Consider the following 25,948-nt stretch of genomic DNA (forward strand, 5'->3'; position numbering starts at 1 on the left):
GCCATCTCCACTGGCCCCAGATCCTTAGCTTTGCCGCCACCACCGGGCTCGTGACGGCGAGAGCGGCAGCGGTGCCGTCACCAGTGCCCCCAGACTCGTTCCTTTACAGGATGCCATCTCCACCCTCTTCCATGCCACCCCCTCTCCCTCCATCACCCACTTGCGGATCATCGCCACATTTGCTGCCCAGTAGTAGCTCCCTAGGTTCGGCAGCGCCAACCCTCCTCGGTCCCTACTGCGTTCCAGAAACCCTCTCCTTACCCTCGGGGTCATATTTGCCCACACAAACCCCATAATACTCCTACCTACTCTCTTAAAAAAGGCCTTGGTGATCACGATGGGAAGGCACTGAAACACAAAAAGAAACTTCGGAAGGACCACCACTTTCACCGACTGCACTCTACCAGTTAGCGAGAGCGGTGACATGTCCCATCTTTTGAAGTCCTCCTCCATCTGCTCCACCAACCTAGTCAGATTCAGTTTATGTAGGGCCCCCCAACTCCTGGCTATCTGGATCCCCAGGTACCGAAAACTCCCCTCCGCCCTCCTCAGCGGTAGATCGCCTATCCCCCTTTCTTGGTCCCCTGCCTGTACTACAAAAAGCTCGCTCTTCCCTACATTGAGCTTATAGCCCGAGAACTCCCCAAACTCCCTCAAAGTCTGCATGACCTCCACCATCCCCTCCATTGGGTCCGCCACATACAGCAACAGGTCATCCGCATAAAGCGACACCCGATGCTCTTCTCCCCCTCGGACCACCCTCCTCCATTTCCTAGACTCCCTCAATGACATGGCCAAGGGTTCGATCGCCAATACAAACAACAGGGGGGGACAGGGGGCACCCCTGCCTCATCCCACGGTACAGCCGAAAGTACTCTGACCTCCGCCGATTCGTCACCACACTCGCCAACGGGGCTCTGTAAAGGAGCTTAACCCAACTAATAAACCCTCCCCCGAACCCAAACCTACGCAGCACCTCCCAGAGGTACTCCCGCTCTACTCGGTCAAAGGCCTTCTCCGCGTCCATAGCTGCCACTATCTCCGCCTCTCCCTCCACGGATGGCATCATTATCACGTTTAAGAGCCGCCGCACATTGGTGTGTAGTTGCCTGCCCTTTACAAATCCCGACTGGTCCTCGTGGATCACCCCCGGGACAGTCCTCGATCCTCGTAGCCAGCACTTTTGCCAGCAACTTAGCATCCACGTTGAGGAGCGAGATCGGCCTGTACGATCCACATTGCAGTGGGTCCTTGTTCCGCTTTAGGATCAAAGAAATCGTCGCCTCCGACATTGTCGGGGGCAGGGTCCCTTCCTCCCTTGCCTCGTTAAAGATACTCACTAGTATCGGGCCAATAGGTCTACGTATTTCCTGTAGAACTCCACCGGGAACCTGTCCGGTCCCAGGGCCTTCCCTGCCTGCATGCTCCCCAAACCCTTGCTCAGCTCCTCCAACCCAATTGGTGCCCCCAAACCAGCCACCTCTTGCTCCTCCACCCTCAGGAATCTCAATTGGTCTAGGAATCGTCTCATCCCCTCTTCCCCCGCTGGGGGCTGGGATCTGTACAGTTCCTCAGAGAAGGCCTTGAATGCCTCGTTTATTTTCGTCGCACTCCGCACCGTGGCTCCCCTTCCATCTTTGACTCCCCCTATTTCCCTCGCTGCCATCCTCTTACGGAGCTGGTGTGCCAGCATCCGACTCGCCTTCTCCCCATACTTGTAGGTCGCCCCATGCGCCTTCCTCCACTGTGCCTCCGCCTTCCCGGTGGTCAACAGATCAAACTCCGTCTGGAGACGTTGTCTTTCCCCAAGTAATCCTTCCTCAGGGGCCTCTGCGCATCTCCTGTCCACTCTTAAAATCTCCCCCACTAACCTCTCCCTTTCCATGCCCTCTATCTTCTCCCTATGAGCCCTGATGGAGATTAGCTCTCCCCTGATCACCGCCTTCAGCGCCTCCCATACTACCCCCACCTCCCCGTTGTCGTTGGCCTCCAAGTACCTTTCGATGCACCCCCTCACCTTCCCACACACCACCTCATCTGCCAGCAGTCCCACATCCAGCCGCCACAGCGGGCGTTGGTCCCTCTCCTCTCCCAGCTCCAGTTCCACCCAGTGCGGGGCGTGATCTGAAACAGCTATGGCCGAATACTCCGTTCCCTCCACTTTCGGGATCAGCGCCCTGCCCAGAACAAAAAAATCTATCCGGGAGTAGGCTTTGTGCACGTGGGAGAAAAAAGAAAATTCCCTGGCCTGCGGCCTGGCAAACCTCCACAGGTCCACTCCCCCCATCTGATCCATAAACCCCCTAAGCACCTTGGCTGCCGCCGGCCTCTTTCCTGTCCTCGATCTGGAGCGGTCCAGTGCTGGGACCAACACCATGTTGAAATCCCCACCCATTATCAGGCCTCCTACCTCCAGGTCCGGAATGCACCCAACATGCGCTTCATGAATCCGGCATCATCCCAGTTCGGGGCGTATACATTTACCAATACCACCCACGTCCCCTGCAACTTACCGCTCACCATCACATATCGCCCTCCGTTGCCCACTATGATATTCTTGGCCTCAAACGACACCCGCTTCCCCACCAATATTGCCACCCCTCTATTCTTCGCGTCTAGCCCCGAATGGAATACCTGTCCTACCCATCCCTTTCTTAACCTGACCTGGTCCGCCACCTTCAAATGTGTCTCCTGGAGCATAACCACGTCTGCCTTCAGTCCCTTTAAGTGCGCGAACACTTGGGGCCCTCTTCACCGGCCCATTCAGGCCCCTCATATTCCACGTTATCAGCCGGATTGGGGGGGCTCCCACCTCCCCACCCCACCCCGTCGACTAGCCATCTCCTTTTCTAGGCCAGTCCAGTGTCCGCGCCGCCCTCACCCTCCAGTCCCCCAGCCGGGAGACCCCCGCCCCGACCACCTCTTCTGTGTCCCATTCCCCTTCGGCCAGTGCAGCAGCAACCTTTTCCCCCTCCCCCTTCTCCCCTCCCCCCGCTAGACCCATGTCTAGCTTTTTTGCTCCCCCCATATCACTCCCGTAAGTCAGCTGACACCTGCTGACCCCGGCTTCCCCCGCCGTCCCATTGACCTCCCCGTGTGGGAATCTCCCAATTAGTGTGCGTTCCTCCATTCCCTCTCCCACCTTTCTTCCCTAGCGCGGGAAAAACCCTGTGCTTTCCTAAGCCTACCCCGCCCCCTCTGGCTCGGCTCCTGTCGCGGCCTTGTCTCTCTCCCCCAGCCCATGTAGCATTTCCTGCGCGTGATTGACCCCCTATATACAACAACCATCAAACATCAAACATCCCCCCCCCACCCTCACAAACCCTCAGTTTGAGTCCAACTTTTCGGTTTGAATAAAGGTCCACGCCTCTTCAGGCGTTTCAAAATAATGGTGCTGATCCTGGTGTGTGACCCACAATCGCGCTGTCTGCAGCATTCCGAATCTCACTCCTTTCCGGTGCAACACCGCCTTGGCCCGGTTGAAACCCGCTCTCCTCTTTGCAACCTCCGTGCTCCAGTCCGGGTATATTCGGATCTCCGCATTGTCCCACCTGCTGCTCCGCTCCTTCTTGGCCCATTTCAAGACCCTCTCTCTGTCCGTGAAACCTCACCACCATCGCCCTTGGCGGCTCGTTTGCCTTGGGCCTCCTCGCCAGCACACGGTGTGCCCCATCCAGCTCCAGCGGCCTCTAAGGGGCCTCCGCGCCCATCATCGCATCGAGCATCGTGCTCGCATATGCCCCGGCATCGGCCCCCTCCACTCCTTCAGGGAGACCCAGGATCCGCAGGTTCTTTCTCCTCGACCTGTTCTCCCGGTCTTCGAATCTTCCCGCCCACCTCTTGTGCAGCGCCTCGTGCTCCTCCACTCTCACCGCCAGGCCCAAGATCTCGTCCTCATTCTCACTGACTCTTTTCTGCACCTCCTGGATCTTTACCTCGTGGGCCTTCTGGGTCATCCCATGTCCTTCAATCGCCGACAACATAGGCGCCAGCATCTCCTTGCGCAGCTCCTCGAAGCAGCGCTTGATGAACTCCTGCAGCTCCGGCCCGCATTCCGCTTTGTCCCCGGCCACCGCCATTTTGCTTTTCTTCCCTCGCTTCTCCCGCTGCTCCAATGCCGCTTTTTTGGCCGTTTCACTTCTGGTCCGGTCCATAAAAGTTGAAGGGGGACCTCGCTCTTCCCTTCCCCATGGGTCGTCTTCAAAAAAATTCCCATTGGGGCTCCTCTAAAGAGCCTGAAAGTCCGTGATAGCGGGAGCTGCCGAATCGTGCGGCTTAGCTCCGCATAGCCGCAACCGGAAGTCCTCTTTATATTCCTAACTGCACAACAGGAGGTTACATTTTACACAGGTGAAGCTAAATAATGACTTAATCACCGGAAGATGCTAATTCTGATGACATAGCAAAAAGGCAATATACCAATTTGCAGAATACTTTTTTAAAAAACATTCTGCAGATAAAACACTCCTAAAACTGTGTGGAGGATAGAAGAGAAAGAACGATAAACATTGTGCAGATAAGAACTGTAAACATTCAGAAACCTTTGTGACCAGCAGATAACAGCACCAAACTTTACTGATTAACCCCAATTGGTTGATGAAAAAAGTTCATTTAAAATGGGGGAAAAAAGTTCAACACATCCAGATTTATACCATCCAAGGTTGTAGAAATTTTATTAATGCAAAATAGGGTTCCATTAAATTCGAGCAACACAACACAAGAAGAGTTTGATTAATACATACGTCCTTGAGTTTGTCAGTCAGAATCTTGATCTCATCCTCATACTTGTCCTCCTTCTCCGAGTACTGTCAACAGAGAGTTCCGTTAGTAACAGAGTCAAGATTATAGTAATCATAATCCTCTTAAACCCAATCACTGGAAAACCAAGGAATTTCCATTATTTTCTTGCAATTCGAAGCATGTCATTCCCATTTGGAATATGAGAACAGGAAGAGTCCACACAACTCCTCGAGACTGCCCATCATTGAATTAGAATAATCAATCGCTACCTCAATTCCATTCACCCACCTTCAATCCATGTCCCTCAGTACTCTCACCTGACAAATATTTATGGAATTCAGACTTGAAAACTCAGATGGAACGCCCCCTTCCCTAGCCCCCACAGTCTTGTGGGGTTTGGGCAGGGGTGTGTTCTAGATTTCCAATACTCTTGGTTTGAAGAAGTGCTTCCGGATTTCATTCCTGACTTCTTTGGTTATTAAGGGATGTAACCAAAGTAAACTACAATGCCTCCATCCTATTGGTCTCAACCTGCAGGCGACTACGTGCAATGGGTTGGAGGCTAGAAGAACAACGTTAAAGGATTGCTGGATATTTGCGAATGGGTGGACCACAGAATCATAGAATCCCTACAGTGCAGAAGGAAGCCTTTCGGCCCATCGAGTCTGTACAGACCCTTCAAAAGAACACGCTACCCATGTCCTTTCTCCTGTCCACCCCGCCCCATAAAGCCATACCCCAAACATTCCTGGACACTACAGGGCAACTGATCATGGCCAATCCTCCTAACCCGCACCTCTTTGGACTGTGGGATGAAACCAGAGCACCCGGAGGAAACCCACAAGACCTGGGGAGAATGGGCAAACTCTTCACAGACGGTCATCCAAGGCTGGAATTGAACCGAGTCCCTGGTACTGTGCCACCCTGTTGTCCTAACCCATCTCACCACAGGAGACAATGCACTCTGGTGCAATTGTGGCAGTATTGTTTGCAGATATTTCAAAATTCCCATCATGCAGCAGAGGGGAAGAGGAAAGAAATCCTTTAAGATCAGCCTGGTCAATGTTACAGAAACTGTTTTTATTTTCACCAGAGTAAAAAATAAACAGCAATACACCACAAATCATCAACTTTACAAACAATGAAAAAGAATACCTCACTGGCTGGAATGTGCTTTGGAACAGAGAGTGAAGGACCTGGAAGAAATGGTGCTTTTGCTTAAGCTCACTGCTCCAAAAACCTCTGTCTTCAGAGGGAGAGGGGAAAAGGCCAGCCTTCTGTCAAACATTTTGTTTAACCCGATTATCTGAGAGAATGGGAATAGGAAAAGCAGAACCTCACCTTATCTGATTGAGCCTCCAGTGACTTGAGATTGTTGGTGACATTTTTCAGTTCTTCTTCCAGGTCACCGCACTTCCTGCATAAAGGAGACACAAGCTAGAATGAGAATTCAATGACACTTTGTACAACAAAACAACATTTTTCGCCCGCGGCGACCGGGAGGCCTCCTCTATCCCCCGCGGCGACCGGGAGGCCTCCTCTATCCCCCGCGGCGACCGGGAGGCCTCCTCTATCCCCCGCGGCGACCGGGAGGCCTCCTCTATCCCCCGCGGCGACCGGGAGGCCTCCTCTATACCCCAGAGAAGGTGGCAAAGAATAGTCTAGAATGGAAACAGGAAAAGTGTAGAGATGCTCCTCAGGCCTGCCGTCAATCCCCAAAATTTAAAGTGAACAGGTTAGTCATATTATTAGATAAAACAAATCCCGCCCACACCCCGCCCCCCACATCACTGCCCAAATCACCACCCATCTCCCCCCCCGACCCAAATCACTGACCATGCCTCACACACCCATATCCCCTGCCCAAATCATTGCCCATACCCCCATGCCCAAATCATCGCCCATACCCTCCTGCCCAAATTATCACCCATGCACCCCCCCCACCCCATCCCCCACCCCCCCCACCCCTCCCCCCCCACCCAATTTACAGCCCATACTCCAGCCCAAATCACCAGCCATGAGCCCCCGCCCAAATCACCGGCCATGGGGTTGAGGGTGTTGTATGCAGGTGCCGTAGGTGGTAAAGGCGGCAAATGGTATGTTGGCCTTCATTGCGAGAGGAATAGAGTACAGGAGCAGGGATGTGTTGTTGCAATTATATTGGCCTTGGTGAGGCTACATCTAGAATATTGTGTGCAGTTTTGGTCTCCTTTTTTGAGGAAAGATGTTCTTGCTCTTGAGGGAGTGCAGCGAAGGTTTACCAGACTGATTCCAGGGATGGCGGGACTGTCATATGAGGCGAGATTGACCAGGTTGGGATTGTTCTCGCTGGAGTTCAGAAGAATGAGGGGAGATCTCAGAGAGACTTATAAAATTCTAACAGGGCTAGACAGGGTAGATGTAGGAAAGATGTTCCCGATGATGGGTGGTCCAGAACCAGGGGTCACAGTCTGAGGATTCAGGATAAACCATTTCGGACAGAGATGAGGAGACATTTCTTCACACAGAGTGGTGAGCCTGTGGAATTCATTACCACAGGAAGTAGTTGATGTTAAAACATTGAATATATTCAAGAGGCGGCTGGATATAGCACTTGGGGAGAATGGGATCAAGGCTATAGGGAAAAAGCAGGATTAGGCTATTGAGTTGGATGATCAGCCATGATCGTGATGAATGGCGGAGCAGGCTCGAAGGGCCAAAAGGCCTCCTCCTATCTTCTATGTATCTATGCCCCCCCCCCCACCTTGCCTAAATCACCACCCATACTCCCCCGCACATGTTTCATTTAAAAGATAATAAAAGAAAAAAAGGTCAAAACTGAAACATTCATGAACCAGTTTTACACAGCAATGATTTGCATTCAATTATATAAATCCAGCTGTGAACTAGAAGATGGAATTGGTGAGATTGATGTTGATGAATGGACCTCATTTTTACACAATGTTTCACTCCACCCATCAAGGGACTTACATCTCGGACACTTCAGCACGTTCCTCAGCCCGTTCCAGCTCCCCTTCCAGGATGACAAGTTTACGGGCAACCTGTAGAGAGTAAATAAAGTTCAGAATAACAAGGTAGCAGCAGGCAACAAAAACTTGCAGTCCTCAAACACGGCCTCCTACCAGAACTGGCAGGCCAAATTCCACTTTAATGTAGAATCAGATTCTGGCACAGCACAGTCCTAACCACCAACCAAATTACCAAGCTCGCCTCTAACAACACGAGAAGAGAGAGAGCGCGAGAGAGAGAGCGCGAGAGAGAGAGAGCGAGAGTTAGAGATGAGAAAATTGTTGCTTTTTAAAAAAAATTTGAAGTACCCAATTCATTTTTTTTCCAATTAAGGGGCAATTTAGCGTGGCCAGTCTACCTACCCTGCACATTTTTTTGGGTTGTGGGGGACAACTCGGGCAGACTCAAGGAGAATGTGCAAACTCCACACGGACAGTGACCCAGGGCTGGGGTCGAACCTGGGTCCTCGGCTCCATGAGGCAGCAGTGCTAACCACTGAATCGCCATGCTGCCCGTGAGATTAGAAAATAGTTAACCAGTTGTATTTGTTGCCTATTTATTTATTTAAAAAATAAATTTAGAGTACCCAATTCATTTTTTTCAATTAGGGGACAATTTAGCATGGCCAATTCACATACCCTGCACATCTTTGGGTTGTGGGAGTGAAACCCACGCAAACACGGGGAGAATGTGCAAATTCCACACAGACAGTGATCCAGAGCCGTGATCGAACCTGGGACCTCAGCGCCGTGAGACAGCAGTGCTAACCACTGCATCACCGTGCTGCCCTTATTTATTTATTGTTAATAAAAAGTTAATTGTGCCTAAATTTACAAACCTGGTGATTGTAGTTATTGGACAGCCGAAGACCTCGGGTATCTTAAAATAAAAGTTAATTTCACTTGTGTTGCGACTCCGGGTCAGGTGGGGCTGGAACTGACTCCGGGTCAGGTGGGGCTGGAACTGACCATGCACTAGCCCAAGGTGTCGTAACAATTCCGATACTGGTTATAGGATCCAATTGGTCCCAGGGTTAATGAGGGCAGTGTTCTAAATGTCATTAAGAGGTAGGCTTTTGGTGCTCACCTCCTCATACTTGCGATCAGCCTCTTCTGCAATGTGTTTTGCCTCCTTCAGCTGCAGCTCCTGAAGCTCCATCCTTTCCTCATCCTTCATGGCACGATTTTCAATTACCTTCATACCTCTTGAGGAGTGAAACAGCAGGAACTGAATGAGATAAACTAGCAATAGGAGCACAAGCATTGAGCTCATATAAAAAAAAACCCAGATGAATCGCAGAATTGTTACCACATAGAAGGGGGCCATTCAGCCCACTGCATCTGCACCAGCTCTCCGAATGAGCAACTCACATGGTCCCACCCCTCTGCCTTTTCCCGTGACCCTGAACATTCTCCCTTTTCAGATTACAGACTAATTCCCTGTTGAATGTCTCGATTGAACCTGCCTCTGCCACACTCTCGGGCAGAGCGCTCCAGACCTTCACTCGCTGTGTGGAAAAATTTTCCACGTGTTGCTTCTTTCACCGAGGACTTTGAATCTGTGCCCTCTCGTTCTCGATGAGTGGGAACAGTTTTCCCTGTTTTCTCTGTTAAGCAGTGTGATCTCAAGCAATGCAATGAAGGGTCAAATGTAATCTGATGAAGGGAACTGCCGGTGGCGGCTATGAGGGAGTCAGTCACACACTTGGTGGCTCCCACTCCGATCGGACTTTTGGACCTTTCCCCCAGACTATTTTGCGCTTTTAAGCGCTGGATTGGAAAGTAATAGCACTCAGGCACTGAATCCATACAGAGATGTATGGAACTAAGTAGGAAGGATCGCAAACAGCTGAAGAAGTGGGCAAGCAAGGGCAAAGGGGAGGCTGTGAGGGAAAGCAATATGGCCGATGTCCAGACCCGAGCACCGCCAGCTCAGCCGACAATGGAGCACCTGTTGCAGGTTATGCAGGAGAACATCCCAGCACTGAAAAGTGATCATTTGGAACCGCTCCAGAAATCGTTTGACTGAATGGAGAAGAGGCTGGATGGCCAGGCTGAGAAGATCCAGGAGCTGGAGAAGACGGTGGAGGAGCAGACGGACTTTCAAACGGTGGCAGACATGGAGATTCGAAGGTTGAGAGACCAACAAAAAATGCTCCTGGAAAAGCTGGAGGACCTGGAGAACAGGTCTCGCCGGCAGAATTTAAGAATCATTGGCCTCCCGGAGGGGGCCGAGGGGCTGGATGCTGCCGCGTGTATGTGGCAGAAGCTGCTGGGGAACGAGGTGTTCCCTCGCCCGCCGGAGGTGGACAGGGCACAGAGCGCAGGTGAGGCAGCCGCGGCGAGTGATGGTGGTCCGGTTCCACAGGTTCCTGGATAAGGAGCAGGTTCTTCAATGAGAAAAAGAGCACGCGGAGCTACAAATGGGACAATAGCACCCTGCGCGTTTACCAAGACCTGAGCGCAGAGGTGGCCAGAAGGAGGGCAGGCTACAGGCAAGTTAAAGAGATTTTTTATAAGAAGGTGAAATTTGGGCTGCTCTATCCAGCACGACTGTGGGGTATGCATGAGGGCTAGCACCATTATTTCGAGGAGGCGATGGACTTTGCAAAGAGGCTAGGGCTTAGTCCCGAGCTGAGGACCTTTGGACTAGTGTTGGAACTTTTAATTCTTTCTCTCTTGTTTCTGAGAGATGCCTGCATGTTTTTTTCATGCTTTTGTATTTTGGTTTTTATGTGTTTGCTGACGATGTTGGAAATTGGGCATGGTAACAGTGAGGAGGTCAGGGGTGGAGGTAGCTAGGAGGCGGGCCAGAGGAAGCGCGACACATGGCTTGGGGACTGGCCAAAGAAAGGAGACGGCTGATCGGCAAAGGTGCCCCTCGACCAGGCTGATCACCTGGAACGTTGGAGGGCTAAATGGGCCAGTCAAGAGGGCGCGTGTGTTCGCGCATTTACGGGTTTTGAAGGCGGACGTAGTCATGTTACAGGAGACTCATCTGAAAGTGGCTGACCAGGTCAGATTAAGGAAGGGCTGGATTAGTCTGGTCTTCCATTTGGGGCTCGACACTAAGACCAGGGGGGTTGCGATCTTGATCAACAAGCGGGTCCAATTTGAGATGTCTGACCTGTGCCTATGGGCTCGGATTGAAATCAGCTCTCCTCTCGCCACTGCTTTCAGCGCCTCCCAGAGCACCGCTGCTGAGACTCCTCCAGTATCATTTACCTGCCGGTAATTATGCGTGCATTTCCTCAGCCTCTCACACACCGCCTCGTCCGCCAGCAGCCCAACTTCCAGCCTCCATTGTGGGCGCTGAAAGCTATCTTTGCAAATCTGCAGATCAACCCAGTGCGGAGCATGGTCCAAGATGGTAATTGCCGAATATTCTGCACCCGTCATCCCTGTAGCAAGTCCCTGCTCATGATAAAGAAATCGATTCGGGAATACACCTTGTGGACGTGAGAATAGAATGAAAACGCCTTCGCCGATGGCCGACTAAATCTCCATGGGTCAGCTCCCCCATTTGCTTCATGAACCCTCTCAGTTCCTTTGCCATCGCTGGCACCCTACCCATTTTTGCACAGGACCGGTCCAGGCCAGGATCAAGAACCGTGTTAAAGTCCCCACCCATGATCAGTTTGCGTGAGTCCAAGTCAGGGGTCTTCCCCAGCAACCTCTTAACAAAATCTACGTCATCCCAATTAGGGGCATATACGTTGACCAGGACTACACTCACCCCCTCGAGCTTACCCCTAACCATAACAAATCTGCCACCCCACTCCGCAACTGGGGGTTGGTAGACGGGCTCGGTTCCCCGATCAGGACCGAAGAAATACTGGGGGGGCCTGAAGGTCATGCAGTCGGGTAAAGCCCGGGGCCGGACGGATACCCGGTGGAGTTTTATAAAAAGCTCTCCGAGATAGTGGGGCCGGTGCTGGTCAGGGTGTTCAACGAGGCAAGAGACAGAGGGGTCTTACCCCCGACGATGTCGCAGGCCACTATCTCGCTCATACTGAAACGGGATAAAGACCCGGAGGCATGTGGGTCCGATAGGCCGATCTCTTTGATTAACGCAGACGCTAAGTTACTGGCCAAGATCTTGGCGTCTAGAATTGAGGACTGTGTACCGGACGTAATTGCGGAGGACCAAACCGGGTTCGTAAAGGGCAGGCAACTGGTGGCCAATCTAAGGAGGTTGCTCAATGTGATTATGATGCCCCCGGAGAGCAGGGAGGCAGAGGTAATGGTAGCAATAGATGCCGAAAAGGCTTTAGACCGGGTTGAGTGGGACTATTTATGGGAGGTATTGGGACGTTTTGGGTTCGGGGTGGGATTCATTGACTGGGTTAGGCTGCTACATAAGGCCACAGAGGCTAGTGTGAGGATGAACAGGACGACATCTGACTACTTCAGTCTGAACCACGGGACTAGACAGGGATGCCCCCTCTCCCCACTGCTGTTTGCGCTGGTTATAGAGCCGCTGGCAAATGCTCCGAGAGCTTCAAGGGACTGGAAAGGGCTGGTCCGGGGGGAGTGGAACATAAAGTCTCGTTATATGTGGATGACCTGTTGTTATACGTATCAGACCCAATGACGGGGATGGATGGAATCATCCCAGAGGGAATTTTGTCGGTTCTCAGGATATAAATTGAATATGGCAAAGAGCGAGATGTGGTTAGTGCAGGCGAGAGGTCAGGAGAGTAGGCTGGGGAGGCTGCCGTTCAGGCTGGTAGGGGAAAGCTTCAGATATCTAAGGATACAAGTAGCGCGAGACTGGGGTAAGTTGCATAAGCTAAACTTGTCCCGGTTGGTGGAGCAAGTGAGGGACGAGTTCCAGAGATGGGATGTGCTCCCGCTGTCATTGGCGGGGAGAGTGCAGTCGGTGAAGATGTCGATTCTTCCGAGATTCTTGTTCATATTTCAGTGTCGCCCCATCTTCATCCCGCGGTCCTTCTTTAAGAGGCTCGATAAAATTATCCTGCGATTTGTTTGGGCGGGAAAGTCCCCACGGGTGAGGAAAGCGATGCTCAAGAGGGACCGAGGGGATGGGGGCTGGCGGTGCCGAACTTTAGCAACTACTACTGGGTGGCCAACATAGCCATGGTAAGGAAATGGATGGTGGGTACGGGGTCGGTTTGGGAGCGGATGGAGGCTGCTTCGTGCAGGGGCACCAGTTTGGCGGCCCTGGTTGCGGCGCCTCTGCCGCTCCCGCCGGCGCGGTACTCCACCAGCCCTATAGTGGCGGCGGCTCTACAGATCTGGGGCCAGTGGAGGAGGCATATAGGGGAAGTGAGAGCATCGGTTTGGTCCCCAATCTGCGGTAACTACCGATTTGCCCCGGGGAATATGGACGGTGGGTTCCAATTATAGCGGAGGGCGGGGATTGCGAGGATGGGCGATCTGTTCCTGGAAGGGAGCTTCCCGAGCATGAGGGTGTTGGAGGAGAAGTTCGGGCTGGCGAGAGGGAATAATTTCAGGTACTTGCAGGTGCGGGATTGCGTACGCAGATTGGTACGATCCTTCCCACGTCTCCCACCAGGGGGGATCCAGGTCAGGGTAGTTTCCAGAGGAGAGGTGGGAGAGGGGAGAGTCTCCGACATTTATAGAGAACTAATGGGAGCAGAGAAGACACAGACCGAAGAACTGAAGCTTAAGTAGGAGGAGGAGCTCGGGGAGCGGGGGGAATAGAGGACGGCATATGGGCAGACGCTTTGAGTAGAGTAAACACGGCCGCAACATGCGCCAGGCTCAGTCTGATCCAGTTCAAGGTTGTACATCGGGCCCACATGACGGTGGCCCAGATGAGCAAATTCTTCGGGCTGGAGGACAAATGTGCTAGATGTGCCGGAGGACCAGCAAACCATGTCCACATGTTCTGGGCGTGTCCTAAACTAAGGGGGGACTGGCAGGGATTCGCGGACGTCATGTCCCTGGTACTGAAAACTAGGGTAGCAATGAGTCCGGAGGTGGCAATTTTGGGGGCTTCGGAGGACCCGGGAGCCCAGGAGGAGAAAGAGACCGACGTCTTGGCCTTGACTTCCCTGGTAGCTCGGCGACGAGTACTGTTGGCATGGAGGGACTCAAAGCCCCCGAAGTCTGAAGTATGGCTTTCGGACATGGCGAGCTTTCTCAGGCTGGAGAAAATTAAGTTCGCCTTGAGAGGATCGCTGTCAGGGGTCGCCTGGAGGTGGCACCCATTCATTGACTTCTTCGCGGAGAAATAATCGTCAGCAGGGGGGGGGGGGGCGGGGGGGGGTGTTAGGGTAGCGTAGAGTAGGGGGTTGCTTAGGCAGGTTCTTGCCGTAGAGGGGAGCCGATGCTTGCATTATGTCTTATGTGCTTTTTGTACACTACGGTATAATGTTGGTGTTTTATATGCCAAGAATACCTCAATAAAATTGTTTATGAATAAATGTGATCTGATGAAGAATAGTATTAAGATAGTCTGACTATAAGCAGCAGATTCTGAGGATGACTATAAGCAGCAGATTCTGAGGACAAGTACAAAGTATTGCCCTGTCCCAAACGTGTTTTAACCAATGGAATTCCCAATTTTTTAAAATTTAGAGTACCCAATTCATTTTTTCCAATTAAGGGGCAATTTAGAATGGCCAGTCCACCTACCCTGCACATCTTTGGGTTGTGAGGGCAAAACCCACGCAAATACGGGGAGAATGTGCAAACTCCACACGGACAGTGACCCAGAGCTGGGATCGAACCTGGGACCTCAGCGCTGTGAGGCAGCAGGGCTAACCCACTGCGCCACTGTGCTGTCCTCCAATCTTTTTTTTAAAAAATGAATATTACAAACAGGCATCAATACAGGTTACAGCAAACAAACACCCGGGAAACATGCTTCCCAACATTCAACTATACAGTCTGTAAAGTCTTTTCCTCTTTTTCCCCCCCCCCCTCCCCCGCGACGAACAGCCCCTCAAACACGATCACAAACATCCCCCACCTTTTCTCAAACCCCCCTGAAGTGCCCCTTAATTCATACTTTATCTTCTCTAATCGCTGGAGAAGCCGCTAGCCCAGCATGATGCCGACCGCCACTTCAGCAAAATTGGTCGCCGTGCAATCAGAGAGGCGAAGGCCATGACATCGGCCTTCCTCCTCTCCATGAGTTCCGGCTTCTCTGAAACCCCAAATATCGCCACCAAAGGGTCTGGGTCCACTCCCTCCTCCACTATCCTGGCTAAGACTGCGAACACTCCCGCCCAGAATCTTCCCAATTTTTCACAAACCCAAAACATGTGCGTGAGATTCGCTGGCCCCCACCCACACCTCTCACACTCATCTGCTACCCCCTGAAAGAACCTACTCATTCTCGCCCGAGTCATATGCACCCTGTGCACCACCTTAAACTGTATCAGGCTCATCCTTGCACAAGAGGAGGTCCCGTTTATCTCACACCGCGCCACACTCCATACTCCCCAATTGATCTCCCCTCCCAACTCCGCCTTCCATTTCTCCTTGATCTTCACCACCCGCTCGCCCCCCTGCTCCCCCAGCCACTTGTATATATCTCCACTTCTTCCCTCCCCTTCCACATCCGGGAGCAGTAGTCGCTCCAGCAGAGTGTATCCCGGCAACCTAGGGAACCCCCTCCAGACCTTTCGTGCAAAGTCCCTAACCTGCAGATACCTGAACTCACACCCCCTCGGCAGCTCTACCCTCTCCCTTAGCTCCTCCAGACTGGCGAACTTTTCCTCCAAATAAAAATCCCTCACCTTGACCAGCCCCACTTCCCTCCACCTCCTGTATACACAATCCATCCCCCCCCCAGCTCAAACCCATGATTCTCGCATAGCGGCGTTAGCACCGACATCCCTTCCACCCTAAAATGCCTCCTCAGCTGATTCCATATCTTCACTGTGGACAGCACCACTGGGCTCCCCGAATACCTACTCGGAGCCATTGGCAATGCTGCCGTCACCATAGCCCTCAAGATTCCTCTTCCAGCCTAACACACTCTACCCCTTCTCCTTCCCTTCACCGCTGCACCTTGTCCATATTCGCCGCCCAATAATAATGAAGCAAGTTTGGCAACACCAACCCCCCCTGCTGCCTCTGCCTCTTTAGCACTGTCCTCCCCACCCTCGGCACTTTCCCCGCCCATACAAAGTCAGAGATAATTGTGTCCACTTTCCGAAAAAAGGCCTTTGGTACAAAGATCGGGAGAGCTTGAAAGATAAACAAGAACCTCGGCAGAATATTCATTTTCACCACTTGCACCCCCCCTGCCAGCGTTAAGTGCAGTGTATCCCACCTCTTATGATCCTCCCTAGCCTTGGAATTACCAATCTAATTGTACTCCATATCTTGAGATGTCAAGCGCAAGAATGCGCCAGGAACTTACTGTCCCATCAGAATATGAAGAATGACATTTGATCCAAAATAAAATGAATTTCAGCCATGCAGCCCCCAAACCAGTTCACATGCAATTCCTTACATCAAACATATACCACTGGAATTGGCCATTTGATCAATACTAGCTTTCTCATCCTTCAGTAGGTGCTCTTTCCAAGGGCCTGCTCAGACCCGATGGGCCGAATGGCCTCCTACTGCACTGGAAATTCTATGATTCATCCTCCACGCCTCTTCACCCCCAACCCCATCAGTCTATCTTTCTATTCCCCTACCCCATCAGGTCTTTATCTAGCTTTCTTCCACGAAACCCTTTTGAAACCAGTTCAAAGTCCGCAGCGATAGAAAGGAAATGGTCACAGTCACTTTGTCCACAGTTCGGCCCTTGGGCTTTCAGAACAAAATACCCTGTATAGTTCCTTTATAGCACATCGGTCACACACAATCAAGCCATTGAATGACAAACTTTCTGCAGCCTAAACTCTGGAGGCCTGGTCAGGGTTGACCAACATTGGGTCACTATTCTTCAATCTTTGGAGTCTTTACTCTATCACTGTAGGGAGTTAGGAACTTACTTTAAAAACCCTCACTGTCTAGCCTATTGTCCCCCATTCATCATTGGCATTTCTGAAGGTACCGTTTCACCCAACCTTGTCCTCATTTCCATCTTTGATGCTGTAGTATTCACTGAAACAGTTCTCTCTCACATCCTGGCCATTCCACCAGTACTATCCTCATTTCTGCTCCCTTAAGGCTGAGCGACTTGAACTGATATGATGAGACAATTGGTTTAGGCACTCACCATCGTATCCTGCTCTTGTCTACTAAAACAGCTCACTATGAGCCTGGATTCTTTCCTCACCATCTCCAACAAGTTTGAGAAGCCTATGGACTTCTTTGCCACGATGATGAGCCCATCCAATCAGCTACCTCTACTGCATCTGTCCCTTTCTCTACCTGACTAGGCCAGATTCCTTATATTCTCTGTCCTGTCCGAGCTCTGAACTTGCATCACTCTCTAGTTTCTTTCCTGTCTTCCTTCATGCACTCTCTTAAGCTCAATATTCATGAGACCCACATCCTGCTCCTTTAAACCACTGACCACCCAACTTCCCCTCCTGGTCTCCACGTTAGACAATATTCTCAATGTTCTATCTCTTCAGGTGTTGTTCCTCTGCCCTTTAAATCTTCCATCGCCACCTCTCGCCTCAAAAACCCAACTCTTCACCTCCACCGCCCTTAAAAATTACCATCCCATTTCCAAATTCCCTTTGTTCAAACTGCTGTCCCATTTCCAAACTCCCTTTGCTCTCCAAAAATACTTGATGCTGTTTGTGCCTCCAAACTGCTCACCATCTTTCCTGGAACTCCATATTAGAAGCCTCCAATCAAGCTTCTGCACCTGCCACAATACGGTGATGAATGTAGGATTAAAAAAAATATATATTGTATTGCGTGTCTATTGCAGTAATGTTCTTAAAATAACTTGGGATAAAGTATCCAGGTTGTGTGTCAGGAAAATTTCATAGAATCCCTGCAATACAGAAGGAGGCCATTTGGCCCATCGACTCTGCACTGCCCCTCTGAAAGGGCCCACTCTCTGCCCCATCCCCGGAACCCCACCTAACCTGCATATCTTTGAACACTAGGGGTAATTTAGCATGGCTACTCCACCTAATTTGCACATCCCTGGACTGTGGGAGGAAATCGGAGCACCCAGAGAAAACCCACGCAGACACGGGGAGAACACGCAAACTCCACACAACTCAGACCACAATCAAACCCATGTCCCTGATGCTGTGAGGCAGCGGTGCTAACCACTGTGCCGCCCTGCCAAAGCTGTGATTGAGGGGTTAACAGCTGGACAGGCTGTGATGTCACTCAGGGGAGGGGCTGGTTCGGTTTTTTGTTTTGCTGTTCAGCCCTGCCCGGTCTCTGTTGCTTTTTTAAAAAACTTTCATTTTTAGAGTTCTGCTCTGGATTCTGAAGGGAATGTGTTTCTCAGACTGCCTTCTGAAAGCTTCTGTACCAATGAAATAATCTGTAAACAACCGAGTGTTAACTTTATTAATAAGTCATGATATGGAGAGTGGAGATGCCGGCGCTGGACTGGGGTGAGCACAGTAAGAAGTCTTACAACACCAGGTTAAAGTCCAACAGGTTTGTTTCAAATCACTAGCTTTCGGAGTGCTGCTCCTTCCTCACCTGAGGAAGGAGCAGAGCTCTGAAAGCTAGTGATTTAAAACAAACCTGTTGGACTTTAACCTGGTGTTGTAAGACTTCTTACTGTTATTAATAAGCGGCATTTAATCTGTGTGTGTGTGAATTTTGCTTAATTGAAAGTTCAGAGGGTGGGAAAGTAATCTCAAAGACCTATATTTTTTGGAAGAATTGTTTAACTGATAATTGAAAAGCTGTTTTTTTCTTGGTTGTCGATGGGGTTAACCCTGTGTTAATAACAAAGATTGTTTTAACTTAAAAAAAGTCAGTGGAATAGCTCCTGGGGCGAAGTATCCTTTCCTCACAATTAACAAATAAAAAATATTGTTGGGGCTTCCTAATATAAATTGGGGGTGCGGTCTGGTACCATGACAATACCAAAACTGTTCTCAAAGTCACCAATAGCATCCCGTGTGACTGTGACAAAGGTAAACTTCCCCTCCTTGTCTTTCTTGACCGGTTTCCAGCCTTTGACACACTGACCACACCAACCTCCGGCAACACCTTCCCACTGTTGTCCAGCTGGGGCTGGGACTGCTCTCACCTGGTTCCATTCTTAACCATCTAATCGGAGTCAGCGAATCACCTGTCATAGCGTCTCTTCCTACTCCTATGCCATTATCTCTCGTGCCTTCTCTCCCCCCTCTCCTCCTCCCCCCCCCCCCCCCCACCAAAGGATCTAATCCTGGCCCCCTCCCATTTCTCACCTACATAAACAAAATATACGCTTTCACACATACACTGACAATACCCAAATCTACCTCATCAAAACCTGTTAATCCCTCCACCGTCACTAAATTATCCGATTGCTTATCTGACATACAGTACTGCAAGAGAAGAAATTTCCCCTAATTAAATATCAGGAAGACTGAAGCTATTGTCTTCAACCTCTGCTACAAATTCTGTTCCCTCGCAACTTTGGTGTCACGTTTGACCCGGAGATGAACTTCCAACCGCCTATTTGTGGAATTACTAAGATCACCTATTTCAACCTCTAATGTTGCCAAATTCCACCCTGCCGTAGCATATCTGCTGCTGAATTCCTCATCCCTCATTGTCATCTCTAGACTTCACAATTCCAACGCACTCCCAACTGCTCTACCATATTCTGCCCTCCATAAACTTGGGAGATTATCCCAAGCTCTGCTCCCCATCCTTACTCGCACCTCTGTTCACCAGACAACCATGGCTCCGCTAATGAAAATCGCTTATTGTCACAAGTAGGCTTCAATGAAGTTACTGTGAAAAGCCCCTAGTCGCCACATTCCGGCACCTGTTCGGGGAGGCTGGGACGGATATTGAACCGTGCTGCTGGCCTGCCTTGGTCTGCTTTAGAAGCCAGCGATTTACTGTGCTAAACCAGCCCAAAGCAATGCCTTGAGAATTTTTGTCTAGTTTACAAATCCCTCTAGCCTTGCTCTTGCCCAGTATCACAATCCTCCATGATTCTTGTCCCTCGTTAATTCTGGTCTCTCGAGCATCCCCATTTCAATTGCTTGAGTGCTGATCACCATGTCCTCAGCTGCCTATGTCCTCAGCTTGTAAATTTGCTCTTCTTAATCCTCTCCACTCCTCTTGCCTGCTTTGAAACCTGTCTCCGATGAAGCTTTTGGCCAGTTGCCCAAAACCGCCATATGTATTTTCAATGTTTAAACCCTCTTGTGAAGTGTATTATGTTAAATGCAGGTTTTTGTGGTATTCCTGGGAGATTATTCCGTGGTAATTGATCTCCCTCAGATGAAGGAAATGTGACATAGTTTGACATCGCTCACCTCTCGCTCTCATCCGCTGCTTTCTCTGCCTCCTCCAGCTTCTGCAGGGCTGTGGCCAGACGCTCTTGTGCCCGGTCCAGCTCCTCCTCAACCAGCTGGATCCTTCTATTGAGTGCGGCAACATCTCCTTCAGCCTGAAAAGAAGGCAAAGGGACAAGTTTTAGATCCAATTCATAGCACAATACCATCACAACTGTAGGTGGTGCAGATTATAGAGCCACACCGATTGGCTAAAGAGCCTCTGCTGGGCTCAGATGTTGGTTAAACTTTCCAATGGTAAAGACCAGCCGCAGGATTCTCCACTTCTGAGACTAAGTGTTGACGCTGATGCAGAATTCGTGGACTTTCTCGACAACAAAACTGGCGCCACACCTGGACCTATTCCGCTACGGTTAAGGGGCTCGCTTCGGCGCCACGTGGGACACGATCGATTGAAATGGAAAACAGTGTGGGACTCGCCGGGTCCATGATCGACACTCGGGAGGCTGACAAGCTGCAGCCACATATGCACATTACAATGCACCCATACAGCTGGTAGGTTGGAGCCAGTGGGCATGGGGGGGGGGCCTATACGACCAGTGGTCCTAAGCTGTCAGCGGAGTGCCCGCCTTGCCGGCTACGGCAATGGCGTTCCGTGCCCATCCACCCGACCCCACAGCCCACCTCCTGGCCAGCCCCTGCTGCTACTTCCCCAGCCCTGGCAAAAGCCCCCCCCCCCCCCCGGCCAGCGGTACACTTTCCATACCCTCTCCCCCCCCCTCAGCAGCCACCCTCTCTACCCCCCTCAGCAGTCACCCTCTCTCCCCCCCTCAGCAGCCACCCCCTCTCTTCCCCCCCCTCAGCAGCCACCCTCTCCCCCCCCCCCCCCCTCAGCAGCCACCCCCTCTCTCCCCCCCCCCCCCTCAGCAGCCACCCTCTCCCCCCCACCCTCAGCAGCCACCACAGTCTCCCGATTTATAAAAGCACAAGTGAACCACGCTGTCGGGAACTTGGCCCATCAGAGGCGAAGCATCATGTAGGTCTCGGAGAATACTGGTCAGGCCCGCTAATGATATGCAAACAGTGTCCACTTTACATCCATTCCAGCACACATTGACTCCGCCGGCATGGTGACGGAGAATCGCAATTTGGCATCAACTCAGCACCCACCACAATTTTGGCATTGGAACTTGTCTGTCCAATCGCTTTTCGCGATTTTGGGGTCGGCAAACAGAGAATCCCGCCCCAGTGAATAATGATACATAATCAGAAGGCAATGATCATAATTTTTCAATTCCTCTCTTCAATCCAGCATTGGAGCCTCTAATCTCCTTAAAGGACTATGGAAGGAATCTTACTAATCCAACAGAACTGGTGACTCCCAATGGCTCAGTGTGCTAATCGAGAATCACAGAATTGGTACAATGGAGGAGGTGGCCATTCGGCCCATCGTGTCTGCATCAGCTCGCCAAACAAGCATCGTGACTTAGTGCCACTCCCCTGTCTGACCCCGTTCCCCTGCACATTGGCGGAATTCAAAGTTCATCTGTGCCGGGTTTTTCATGGACTTAGAGCTGTCGAGTTCTTCACCGCTATACGGCAGTTTGATGAAAAGTAAAAGCTCCTGTTTCATTGGGTCAACATGCAGAAACTTTCGCTTCTGTAACCCGCTACGGAGATTGAGACGAGGGAACAAAGCCAAACAGGGAAGTAGCAATAATCAAATCCTATACCATATCCGAGAGCAAGAAGTGAGCATTCCATTCACCTCATTCTGACCTGGCCATAGCCTGTGACACATTGCTGTTGTCCAGCCGGGGGTGCGACTGCTCTCACCTGGTTCCATTCTTACCCATCCGGAGAATCATCTTCAATGGATTCTCTCCCTGCTTCTGCACCATTCCCTCTGATGTTCCCCAAAGATCTATCTTTGACCCTCTCTAACTTCTCACCTACACACTGCCCCTTGGCAACATCATCTGGAAACCACAGTTTGTACTTCACGCTGACTATATCCAATTTGACTTCATCACCCCCGACATCCAGCACTGGCTGAGGGGGTTTCTGCCAATCAAATACTGGGAAGAGCACCACCACAAATCAGTTCCCCTGGCTGATTAATACCCTTATTTTAGAATTCTCATCCTCGTTTCCAAATCCATCCATGGCCCCTCTATCTCTTTGATCTGCCCAGCTCTACAACTGCTGCTTAACCTTGGTGCTCCTCGAATTCTGGCCTCTTGTGCACAGACAGGGAGAGGGACAGATGGGACACCAGTGAGGATGGGGGTGAGCCACAGTGGCAGTAGAAGGGGACAGAGTCGCAATTTGGTTAATACAGTTGGAACAGCACCAGGTTCCCAGTTACCACTCCACCAACCTCTGTTAGAAACGTAACTCCACTTTTCCTCCTTTGAACCACACAGCCACAGAGTGAGGCCTTGTACTGTTCCAACCTCTTTTGGAGAGTCTGCTTTTTGTCACTGCTTTGGTGAAAAAGCAGATAGACAATAGGACCATGTGCTTGGAAGAACTCACCAGAAAGGGCGCTGTAGCTTTAAGACACTCGCACGTGCTGTCCATGTGTCGTGTAGTGGGTTGATAGAGCTGCTTTGCATTTGCAGGAGCCCACAGGAATGTGGAGAGATGTGATTGATGTCATGCAAGAAATGTGGGAGAGAATCCCATCTGCTCCCCCTCACTGCCAGCTCAGAGTCAAACACAAATAGAGAGGGGATTTCAACTCCCCACGTGGCACGGTTTCAACAATCAGTCCCTGGGCAGAACAATGTTTACTCTGTAGGAGTGTCCCAACTCTGAAACCTAAAGTCAACAGTTACCAGGGCAGGACAGGCAGCTGGGGAATCACAAGTTAATCTGTTCCTTATTAAGCAGATATCGAGTCTAAATAAAATCCACCAGCGCATCAACAAGGTTACACACTCTCCCACACTCCTCTTCCTAACCACAACCTGACACTTTTTTTTTGGGTGCACACACCCCATTCATTTAAGACTGTGGCACCTTTTTTTGCCCTGCCATGCACATGTGGCATCTTAAAGGGCATGACCTGTGTGCAGCCAACATCCTGGTTGCTGCACCTCAAGAGGAAACAGACCTCCACCACGCCAACCCCACCCTCCCTCTCCATCACTGGCAGTTTACTCATCACACTGGCTCAGAACCGACACACAGGGTCACAGAATGGTAATGATGGGCAACGTCATTCACCACAGCAAACTCAACTCTCCTCCCATAGCTTCTTCGTGGTTCATGGCTTTTTGCTTCCACTGATCAATATAGGAGTTGATTCGAAACATTGATTACCCAGTTTTGAAAATGGGCTGATTTCACTTTTAACATTGGCACAAACGAGTAAAAGGCCCATTTTTCAATTCATATTTTCAATTAAATTTAAAGCCGTTTTTCAGATTTACCTTTTCAATTCCCTTAATTATCTTAAATCCTCTGCTGTTCCAGACTGAAAAGCTCAAAGTTCACCTCGAAACTCAAAGCTCTGACACTAGAAATCAATCTCTGTCCCTCCAGCATTTCGCTATCTCCCCCCTGTCTCAGTAATCAGTTCTCAGTGTGACTGACAGAACATTGAACACTTTGATCATGACTGACTGATTTGTATTCCACCGGTTTGATTGGATAGCTTCAGATTCACAGGTGTCACGGGTTAGAACTGCTGCCTCACAGCGCCAGGGACCTGGGTTCAATTCCGGCCTTGGGTGACTGCCCATGTGGGGTTTGCACATTCTCCCAGTGTCTGCGTGGGTCTCCTCCAGGTGCGCCGGTTTCCTCCCACAGTCCAAAGATGTGCAAATTAGATGGATTGGTTATGCTAAGTTGCCCATAGTGTTCAAGGATGTGCGGTTTAGATGAGGTTACCGGGATAGACAGGGAAGTGGGCCTGGGTAGGATACTCTTTCGGGGGACTGGTGCAGACTGAATGGGCTAAATGGCCTCCTTCTGCACTGTAGGGATTCTGTGATCCTATTATCGATCGTTATTCTGCATTGTTTGGTCATGTTGCGTCAACTAAGGCTCCCAGATCCCTTTCACCCTTCAGTACATAACCTCATTCAGATATTCAGCACGACCCCAGTCTATTGTCTCACACATTTGGATAGGTCAAGTCCTGAAATAATTTGTTAATATTGATTTAATAACAAAGCAAAAAGTGACATCCAGATATATAGCTGGGAATGTTTAAATACAACCAGGATCTAGTGCACACAATTCCAATTTATTTGCAAGTTAATCTCCCATTATCTGGTACTTTGGGCTGTCGAGAGTCATGGTTCAATGCTACTGAGGACTCCACTAATCATTCTCCATAAAAATGTAAAGGAGCAGCCCGCTGGAGGAAGGTGGACAGGGTCACTCTCTGTTCGCCTCAGATGCACCACCACTCAAATCATCCAGGAAGCATAAACACCCGCTGTAAAAAATGGAAAGTCGCCATCGTCCCAGATGACCACAGGCTGCTTTCCCCTTTGACAGGGAGAGCTGACTGGTGGTGATTTAACCTGAGAATCACCACACCTCAGGCAAGAGGCAAGGTTGGCCAATCTCAGCAGCGGGTTATGGAAGTGAAGTTTTCTGTATTTTGTTGACCCAGTGTAACCTTGATGAATAACCTCAGCTGGTACGGGAATAGACAGTGTCCTCTAGTTCTGGTCTGGCCCACAACAGAAACGATCCACTCAACATTCACCCTGTCAAATCCCCTCAGGATCTTAGTTTTAATAAGATCACCGCTTAACCATGAAACTCCGAAGGACACAGACCCAGCATGCCCAATTTTTCTCCCGAAGATAAACTCCATCATTGTGTATTTTCATTAATAAGGAGACTAAATCTGCATCTAGTACTCCAGATCTGTCTTGCAAATCATCCCTACTTTTATATTCCATTCCCCTTGCAACAAACACCGACATTCCATTTGCCTTTCCACTCACTTGCTGAACCTACATACTAACTTTGTGATTCAGGCAATAAGTGGCGCATATTGACATGCATCACATGTGGTGCAAACAAATCATTCATTACCCAACGGCAGTGATGAGCCACATGAACAGACAGCTCACCGTTTCGAAACAAATAATTTAACTCCAAACCTAAAGCTAGATGTAGAAATGCGGAAAATGTAAAGAAAATGGAGGGATCCAGTACAAACCCGAGAATTCGAACTTGGCTGCATAGGGGTGAAAGAACATACATTTATATAGCAGCTATCACAGCCTCAACAGTGGTTAGCACTGCTGCCTCACAGTGCCAGGGACCCGGGTTCAATTCCAGCCTTGGCTGACTGTGTGGAGTTTGCACGTCCCCACCGTGTCTGCGCGGGTTTCCTCCGGGTGCTCCGGTTTCCACCCACAGTCTAAAGATATCCAGGTTAGGTGGATTGGCCATGCTAAATTCCTCCCTTGTGTCCAAAAGATTAGGTGGGATTATGGGGATAGGGTGGGGAGTGGGCCTGGGTAGGGTGATCTGACTTGATGGGCCGAATGGCACTGTAGGGATTCTACTAAAGTACTTGAAGCTCAGTTGCGATTGCAATGACACCAATTTTTACACAAAGGTCTCACACACAGCAATGCGATAAACAAGCATATAACCGGTATTAGAACATAGAACATTACATTACAGCGCAGTAGAGGCCCTTCGGCCCTCGATGTTGCACCGACCTGTGAAACCACTCTAAAGCCCATCTACACTATTCCCCTATCATCCATATGTTTATCCAATGACCATTTAAATGCCCTTAGTGTTGGCGATGCCACTACTGCTGCAGGCAGGGCATTCCACGCCCTTACTACTCTCTGAGGTAAGAACCTACCTATGACA

The 25,948-nt window shown here is 50.4% G+C and overlaps 1 protein-coding gene across 4 annotated transcripts in view; it reads right to left on the bottom strand.

The window, feature by feature from the left end:
• Positions 1–25,948, bottom strand: part of LOC140395290 (tropomyosin alpha-1 chain) — a 137,968-nt gene that overhangs the window by 40,243 nt on the left and 71,777 nt on the right. For all 4 annotated transcript variants that reach the window (XM_072482868.1, XM_072482870.1, XM_072482869.1 and 1 more), the window contains 5 exons: positions 20,111–20,244; positions 8,836–8,953; positions 7,711–7,781; positions 6,082–6,157; positions 4,743–4,805 (listed from right to left, as the gene is read on the bottom strand). In XM_072482868.1, the coding sequence (XP_072338969.1) occupies positions 4,743–4,805; positions 6,082–6,157; positions 7,711–7,781; positions 8,836–8,953; positions 20,111–20,244 (462 nt within the window). The remainder of the gene's footprint in view (positions 1–4,742; positions 4,806–6,081; positions 6,158–7,710; positions 7,782–8,835; positions 8,954–20,110; positions 20,245–25,948) is intronic.

This window comes from Scyliorhinus torazame, chromosome 18 (genome assembly GCF_047496885.1).
Source record: "Scyliorhinus torazame isolate Kashiwa2021f chromosome 18, sScyTor2.1, whole genome shotgun sequence".
NCBI lineage: Eukaryota > Metazoa > Chordata > Chondrichthyes > Carcharhiniformes > Scyliorhinidae > Scyliorhinus > Scyliorhinus torazame.